At 39.1% G+C, this 9067-nt stretch overlaps 1 protein-coding gene across 4 annotated transcripts in view; it reads left to right on the plus strand.

Annotated features, from left to right (window-relative positions):
• CDC42SE2 (CDC42 small effector 2) overlaps positions 1-8458 on the plus strand; it is a 102844-nt gene extending 94386 nt beyond the window's left edge. For 3 of the 4 annotated variants that reach the window (XM_023531896.1, XM_011362255.2, XM_011362258.2), the window contains 3 exons: positions 3091-3192; positions 6319-6434; positions 7053-8458. In XM_023531896.1, the coding sequence (XP_023387664.1) occupies positions 3091-3192; positions 6319-6417 (201 nt within the window). In that variant the 3' untranslated portion in view covers positions 6418-6434; positions 7053-8458. Of the gene's footprint in view, positions 1-3090; positions 3193-6318; positions 6435-6964 lie in introns of all 4 variants that reach the window. The other variant, XM_011362257.2, reaches the window with a different exon arrangement.
• The last annotated feature ends 609 nt before the right edge of the window (positions 8459-9067 follow it).

Raw genomic sequence — 9067 nt, forward strand, 5'->3', positions numbered from 1 at the left:
TTTTTAAATTTCCCCATTGTCTCGTAAGTGCTTTTATAGTTGGTCTGTTTGTATCAGGATATAAACATTGTCACACAGTGGCACTTTATCGCCTCTCCTTCTTGCATCTACTCCAAGTTATTAGTTCATTATCTTTAATAATGATTTAACTGTGATGAGAAGTAATTATGTAGAAAAGTTAGAGGAAGAGACTTTTTTTTACTGCCCCCTTCACCCCCCCGCAACACAACTATTCATTTTTGTGTACCCCTAGTTCTTGACTTTCTGTAGGAGTTAATATTTTAAGGATAGCAAGAATTATTCAAATGGTTGACAGTCTTAATGAAGTTCCCTGTAAAGAATAAAGTGTTTCCAGGAGAAACTGTGACTCGGCTTCTGACAACATGTCAGAGCAGAGGGCGCCACTTCCTGTTTTTCTTTGCAGAGGCGACTCTGGAATTCCCCTTGTTTGCCCATGATTTAAATCTTATCTCTCTTGTCGTCTTAATACAGCACACCAAAAAAGTGTGCAATTCTGTAAATGTCTACATGTGCCTGAAAAATAGTACTTTTTATATTTTAAAATATTTAATTATACTTAGAATCTAGGTTTTGATTGATGAAGGATGTTATAATTGAAGTCTAAGCACCTCTGCCTGTGTCTAGATCCCTCTCTCCCTACCTTCTCTGTAACCTTATGTTGATAATCCTTTATTTTTCTTTATCTTCTGCCTCTTCTTTTGGATCTTTCACATCAGAAATGAAGCATAATCAAGTCTTTCTCATGTTCACGGTGAAAATTTCCATCTGTCCTCATTTCCCCTCCCCTTCAGCTCCTGCCACCTTTCTTCTCCCTGTGCAGAAGGCCAGCTGTGTCCAGCTGCCTGTGTTTGATTCTCCATGCCCCTGCCTGGCCCCTGGCCCCTGGCCCCCTCCAGTGCCTCCCACTCCTGTTGCTCTGACACTGCACTGTCTGGGGTGCCTGTTTCACGTTGCGGGGCCAGTGGGCACCTCTCAGTCCGTAGTTGACCTCTCACCAGATATCAGCTGTGTTTCCTGCTCTGTTCTTGACACTTTCAAGACACAATTGATTTTCCCCTAACTTCAAGATGTTTCTTTTTGGCCTCCTTTGATGGTTTGTTTGTCTCCACCCAACCTTAAATGGGTTCATCTGTGCCCCGCCCCTTTTTTTGCTAGGAAATTTCATTAACTTGTACAGCTTTATTATCTGTTGACTCTCAATTTCTTATCTTCAGAATTCTACTTCCATACATCCACTTTGCTCTCTTGATAACTTCACTGGGATGTGGATGTCTCACTGATACCTCAAATCCAGTGTGTCTTAAACTGAGTCTTTCATCGTCCTCCTAAAGCCTTCAAGGGTTATCTAATGCAATGACTTGTGCGTATGCTTCTCATATCTGAAATCCATGCCTTTCTCTTATACTTCCCCTCAATTCCCAAATCCAGTCAACAACCAAATGCTGTTTATTTTACCCACTGATCACCTCTTAAATCTGTCCACTTCTTTCCATCTCTGCTGCTACTGGTTGAATCTAAGTAATCTCATCTCTTCGCCAACATCACTAAAATAACTTTTCTTTTGGCCCCCTCCAACCTGTCTTTCACCTGTAGCTATCACAGAACAGCCTTTTAAAATCAATTTGGTCATTCCCCTGCTTTAAAAGCTGAGTTTCTTCTATCTTTAGGGAAGGAAGGATTGAAAGCTTCCATTTCTGTATCATAAAATCAAGGTGAGGTTAGAGGCCAACTCAGCAAAGTTCAAGTTTAAAAGTATTCACTGTCTTTAGGCCTTTGCGTTTTGATGAGAGAGCAGTCTTTTGAGCCACTTTAGTTAATGTGCTTTTGAACATCCTCCTTCAGTATTAAGAATGTTATATCATTATTTATGAATGTATAGTAATACTCCTTTCACAAGCATATCAATTCACAGCCATATCATTTCATTCATTTATTCTTTCAAGAAGCATTTCTAGGTGAGATGGATGGAGGCCTGAGGGCACCATGATGACTGTTTTTTACCAGCATCTTCCTGCAGTAACTCAACTGTTAGAATAAATTATTTAACATGGATATGTGGGCCAAGTTGTAGCCTTCTGCTAAGCCCCAAACACACCCTTCTGGAGGAAATGATGCAAATTCAGAACTATTAGAAGTTGCTTCTGTGTGTTCACATGGCAAAGGATGATCTAGACTCCCAGTGGCCTGGAGTAGATCTGATTCTTTGAAACAGGCGGGCCCTCTGGCTGAGACAGGTAGACCCCTCTGCACCTCAGGAAGGCTTTGGAGAAAGTCTGCAGCTCTGCAGACACCATTTGGGGATTCTAATCTGCAGCAGCGAAAGCCAGGTGACAGTAAAACAATGTGTACTGGCTTCTAAAATTAACACATGAACTTTCTGCTTTTTTAGAAAATCATGTTCTAAGGAGGCACCACCTGGGTCTGTCTTCATAAGTTTTTAGGATTTATCAGGATCGTACCAGTATTTCAGGAGGTGCAGACATAAAATACCGTGTTCAGAGGCAGCCTAATGCCGCATGTTCATATCATACATAACTAACTTCAAGAGTAGGCGTAGAAAGAGAAGAGCTGGGCTGATAATAGAGCATGAAGCCAGCTGTGCTGGTGGCCCCTCCCAGTTAGATCACAGTATCTAGAACTGTGGAAAACTTGGCGACTCTTAACATCATTGAAAAGCAATGTTTAAAACCAGAACATTGTACTCAAATCACAATGTATTCTTTGCTAATAGTAGTTACTGATAATTTTATATTTGTGTCATTTTTTTAAAAGAATAAAACTTAAATTTTATACTGTTATGCTGATGGCCAAAATAGACCAAATAATCTATTTTAAGTTCTAAATAACAACCTATTATTTTGCTTTACCAGTCATTTTTTTGTGTGTTTGCATATATTCTTTTGGGATTTCATCTTAAGTAATTGTGGTAGTCCAGGATTTGGGCATTTTTGTATCCTGGGCAAATTTATTATATTATTAAACAATCATTCAACCATAGTATAGCTATCCATCACAATAAGTTATTCGTTAACAAGGTCATTTTCCCAACACATTGCTCTCATATTTTAGAAAAGGCACCGGCGGATTGACCGAAGTATGATCGGAGAGCCGACAAACTTTGTACACACAGCTCACGTCGGATCAGGAGACCTTTTCAGCGGAATGAATTCAGTAAGTATGTTGGTGGAACATGCAGATGAGGCTCTGGGGCACAGTTACATGAAACCTGTGTGACAGGCACATGTTTGTAATGATCACACTATGCTAAATGAATTTGTAGATATCAAATATAAATATATAATGTGAGCATAGAAGAGAATAAAATGAACAATGAAAAATTAATCTCTCATCTAATTTGCCAAGTTATGCATTGGTTTCTATTTCTGATACGAAACTCTTCATAGCTGCTTTTCTTCTGAATAATACTTTAAATTTTAAATTTGGCAGTAAGATATGAAGAACCAGAAATAAAAGATCTATTTGCTGTCTTTTATAGAGGTTTCAGTGAATTTCAGAAAAGACTTTCAGTTTACTCAGCTGAACTCTTTTTATTCCTTAATTTTCATGTAAGAGAAAAAGAGTGCAGTGTAATAGAAACACCACAAAATGAGAGTTTTTATCAGGGCTCTGTTTCCTTTTTGCCTTGAAATAAACTAAGTATTGAGAGCCTCTTTCCCCCATAGCTAAGGGAACAGATGTGTCTAAATGATCCATGAAGTGATTGGAACAGGAAAGTCAATAAGGCTTTTATGAACACAAAATCATGATCCATTGTATACTCACTCAACTGGACAGCGTTAACAAAAGACTTAACAAGGGAACAGAGACTTTTAAAATAGGTAGGTGGGTATCCTGGATACAGCAAACTTCAGTTACTAGGTAAGCAAAGAAATGGCATTTGTATCTTCTGTGAAAGGAAACAGCTTGTTTGTTTTAAACCTGTAGGAAAAATATTTCAATTCAGCTGCGTTTTGTGGAAATGTAAGAGGTGTGTCAGGTTGCTGTCAAAATATAATTCATTAGCTTTGTTTCTTGGATCAGCACTGTGTGAAAAGACTAAGTGGGACCCTATGACTTTTGTTAATATTGTTGTTATATACACATATAAATAGAGTGAATGGTTTCAAATTTCTTACATACGACGAGTTTCAGTCAGTCTCGTCTTCTTCCCCTCTTCGGGGTTTTAAAAAATCTGTTTAGTACAAATTTCTGGTTCATGGTATTTACTTCATTAACTCTTAAAATTAAAATTGTGTTTATGCACATTTCAGAATTTCTTTTAAGAAATGTATTTGCCATTTTCCTGAAAAGCCTGGCTTGGTGTGTGTGACTCTTGCTCGCCGTTAGTTCAGGTAGAAGGCAGGCCTGGTCCTCGTGGGGCCTCCCTGTTGGCCTGCTCACTGAGGTGCAGTATGGAGATGGGCCCTTGGGTGGAGGTTCCTCCCTGCAGTCTCTGGGCAGCCTTCTCTGCTGACTGAGGTGGAAATGTTATGAAGTCTTTTAGCTCTTTAGAATCATATAAGACTTTTTGTAGTCATTGCCTCTATTAGTAGTTGTATCAGCCATACCCAGACAGCCCCCTCCCCCACAGGCTGAGGGTTTTGAAATCCTTGTTTCCTCAAAGTATCCTTGACAGTTCTAACTTGCAGAAGCCTGATGAGGTAAGAGGAGTCTGTTCTCCGGTGCGGTAATAAGACAAGCTCACATAGACGTGCTGTGTATCCAGAGAAATGTTTTCTCCTGAGAACTGAGCAGCTAGAATTTGGAGCATGGTTTGACGCATATAAAACAGCCATGCCACGCTGGATTATTGAACGGTCAAATGACTTCTTTTTTTCTCCTATACACTGTTCTTCCTAAGACTGTCTTTCATACTAACTTCTTGTTAGAAAAGGTTCCTGTGACTTTTTTCATAACGTAGCCCTGTTGTGTTAAAATATTGTATGTCCATAGTCACCATGCTCAACACTGAAGGGTTACTATTAGAAAATCCAAATCTTTTAGTTTGAAATTGAAGAACTCATTTTTGGCATCATGTACAAATATAAAGGTGTTGTTTTAAAATAGGCCTAATCGATAAAAGCTAACCTGTCACGTTAGCTGGGGAATCATTCAGTACAGGGTGAAGTCCGCTGTGGTGTAAAACATGATGCTATTCACCCAGAGGAGCAGCAAATGAACTTGAACTGATAGCAGATGGCTGTAGCCTCCTCAGACGGAGCAAGTTTACTTAAAGTAGGCAGGTCTACAGATTTCACTTTTTTTCTTAATACTCTTATAAAGCAGTCATTTGATTGTGAATGTAGATATTATGGTAACACAATATATATCATAAGAGTAAGATGTTCCTGTGAATAAATTTTTCAGTAAATGGGTAAAAGTGTATCCATTTTCAGAGCCAATCATGCTTTCTCACTTAAACCCTTTTGGATCTAAATAAGCTATGCATTTTATTTTTTGCCATTCTCTCCTATTAGAATATACTTAAACCTGCCTTACTCCAACAACTTAGGCAAGTCTTATTACTTTCTTTAAACATATTGACTCAGGATCACCAATGAAAAAAAGCACCTCACATACTTTTTTTTTTATTACGTGTTCAAATTAAGTAGTTTAGTGCATAGACGGTGCTCCCATCCCCCACTTCACCCCTCCCAGATCATAAAGCACCCTCTGAACTGATTCCATATATTAGACCAGATGTCTTGCTGACTTCCCTGCTAGGTCATCACCTCCAAAGCCTCCTTATTGCTCCTTTTTCTAGCAGTCTATCCCGATTCTTAGCTTCCAGACTGCTTTTAATATAAGATTGGAATAATGATGACAAACTAAGAGCACTTCATAGTTTGCAAATAACTTTATGTTCCTTTGTTTCAGCAAAGAAAAAATATCCCGGTATTTATATATCTACAATCTATTAGACAATAGCACAGTAAGGTAAATGGAGATTATCATGTTAACCATTTTATACATAAGGAGCCTGACACTCAGAGGAGATAAAATAGTTCACCCAGAATTAGAATAGTAATAAGTAAATCTGAACTGCTGTCCAAGTCTTCAGATTCTTAGACCTTTAGTTTGTCAGACTAAGACTGTGTCAAGTTTGTGCGCTTTACCACATAGATGTTTTTTATCTTTGGCTGTTCTAATGTCATTAGTTTGTGTTTGATTCTATTGCGAGGCACTTTTTTCCCTATAAAAAGTACCCTTCTGAAAAACAGCCAGAATGCTGAGACATGAATTGCTTAGTTGCCTTGGCCCTGCTTCCTGACTTTTGTCCTGTTTGTCCTGTTTTAGGTTAGCTCCATTCAGAACCAGATGCAGTCCAAGGGAGGCTACGGGGGCGGAATGTCTGCCAACGTGCAGATGCAGCTTGTGGATACGAAGGCGGGATAGCGCCGGGTCCCTCTCCAGTGAGTACAGCAGGGTCACTTGTGGCCCACGAAGAGCCTTAATTACGTCTTGGGGCTAAGATACAGCTGACCCTTTAAGCACATGAGCAGGCCTACTAACTATAAATGTATTTTCCTTATGACTTAACATTTCTTCTGTAGCTTATACTTTACTGTAAGAACACAGGATATAATAGTACATGTACAAAATACGTGGTTCATCGACTGTCGTCGGTAAAGTTTCCCGTCAACAGTAGTAGGCTGTTTGTTAGGGTGAGTCAGTACCCCCGCAATGCTCAAGGGTCAGCTGTATTTTGCTCTCTCTTTAAAATTTGAACAAAAGGCAAAAATGTTTTACTTGGCTAAGTGTTTCAGGTGAGTATTAGTTTTATGTTGTCTTTAATGACTTCTAGTTGGGGAGGAGGCTTTGAGATTCTGGTGACAAGATGCTGCTTGTGTCCTTTAGAGGGAGATTATTTTGAATACTGATACTATGCAGAATCCCAAGTAGAATGAAGTAGTTTAATTTGGATTTTCTTTTGGTTTTATAGGTCATTGTGAATTTGTATGTTTTCTCTTTCTACTATTCTTTAATTTTTTTTTTTGTCGTGATTGCTTTTCTTTTCAACTGCAAAAAAGAAGTGTGATAGCGTCTTGTTCATCCTGTTGTGGTTACTCCAGTGAGATGTTACCTGTTCTGCTCCGAAGAAGCTGCTGTCAGATGAACCTGCATTCCTTCAGCTGGCAGGCATGCCTTTGGACTCATGGACAGAGTTCTTTAGATTGTGTCTTAAATTTTTATCAGTTTGGATCTGATCTTAGCATGACCTTTTTGTGAATGCTAGCACTATTTTGCATTATTTTTTCCATTTTAAATATTTCTCACCTCCAATCCTCTGCCTTATGATTCTGTTGGTAAGCAAGGACCTGCTATTTGTTGCCATTTATGTATATTTTGGAAGGTATGAGACCCACAAGCACAATGATTATTCATTTGAAACTTCAGCAGAATAGATATCTGCATGCTTTATGAAGTTGCTTTGTATGGGATGCCAGAAATGAACATTTCTTTGCTGCCATGGGCTGATGATACTGCTGCTATTAGAGAAAGGTTAGCTGTGGCACCAAGTCACATCAGTTTCACAAAAAAAGGTTACTTGTAGCTTATTTAGAAGTATGACTTTTTGGTCTGTTTAGTTAGAATTACAATAAAAGTCTGCATTCGTAAGCATTCAGGTGTAAATGTTCAGCATATTTATTTTGAGAGCAAGGACCTGTGCTTGGGAACAGGTCAGGTTCTGTATCTGAGTGGTGGTAACACCCTTAGCCAGTCTGGCTCCAAGCATCATCTTTACATTATTCTGTTTAATATTATGGTATCCAGTTGTTTCCAGTAGCAGTTTGAACTTCTGGCCTGTCCTGCAGTCAGTGGCCTCCAGATTCTGGAGCAGTGGAAGTTGCCAAGAGCAACACACTGACCTGGCTGAATCATTGCCCGTGAAAACAACCTGTATGGTGAATTTTCATGGAATTGGTGAGAAAACCTTTTCTTAGGTTCCAACATATATTTTTTCTTTACATTATATTTCTGTAAATGCTTCCCCTTCCCAAAAAGGTGTAGCATTAAGCCAGTTAGTGGTTTGCATTCTTGTTAAAGCATAAACCTTTGTCCAGCTCAGCCCCATCTAACTGGTAGGATTAACATTTCATGCAGCAAATGGCACTTAACTGAAAAACTTACTTTAAGGAACTAGGTGTTGAAAATGACCACTTCTCTGTACCCCTCGCCCCTCACCTTAGTCCCAGATTCTTATGAAACAGGTAACTGAGTCTTAGGTCTATGTAGACAAAACGTGAAAGCATTTCTCTCCCAATTCTTTTGAATTTAACTTACCCAGTACAGGGGGCACTGGATCACTCAGTCCTTGTACTTTGCAATTTTGAGCCTTCATAGGTGTCAGCCTCAAACAATCTGTCAAGGAAAAAACATTTATGTTTAGTAATCATAAAGGCACCTTGCATAATAAACTTTAATTCGCTAAAGAGCTGGTTTGCCATGGTCATTCTGATCAGCCAGACACACTGCTGTGTGCCAGCTCTTTAAAAGATAGACTGGTTTTTTCTTGGCATTGTCAGCACTGGTGCCATTTAGTCTACTTCTGTTTTGGCTTTTAAAAGTAATAATACAGTTTTTATACTTGGAATATAACTCCTGGAATGACAGTACAGGGGACCATAGTCCCTTTTCCCCAACACATGATTTTACTCTTTTCTGCTTCCGAGGACCAAAGACCCAAGTGCATGAGTCTGCACGGTGAGCCCAAGGCTGTGCTCTCTTCAGGCACCACTGACTTCACAGGCACAGCAGCCACACTGTCCGAGGGCACATGCTGAGGAGGGTGCTAATAAATTCAAGAAATAAGAACATTATGAAGAATTCTAAGATACCAACCTTAGACACAATTTTTTAGGAAGGTTTGAAAGCAGCTTCCTCACACAAGTGGGGTTGTAAATTTCGGGCAGGGATCTGGTCCCCCAGAGATAATATCTCATTTTTAAAATTGAAGCTAACTAAATAAGATTGACTGTTAATAACTTTGCTGAAATACATGCTAATAACTGTTAAGCAAAGGAAACTGAATGAAGGTTTAACT

This window comes from Pteropus vampyrus, unplaced genomic scaffold, assembly GCF_000151845.1.
Source record: "Pteropus vampyrus isolate Shadow unplaced genomic scaffold, Pvam_2.0 Scaffold74, whole genome shotgun sequence".
NCBI lineage: Eukaryota > Metazoa > Chordata > Mammalia > Chiroptera > Pteropodidae > Pteropus > Pteropus vampyrus.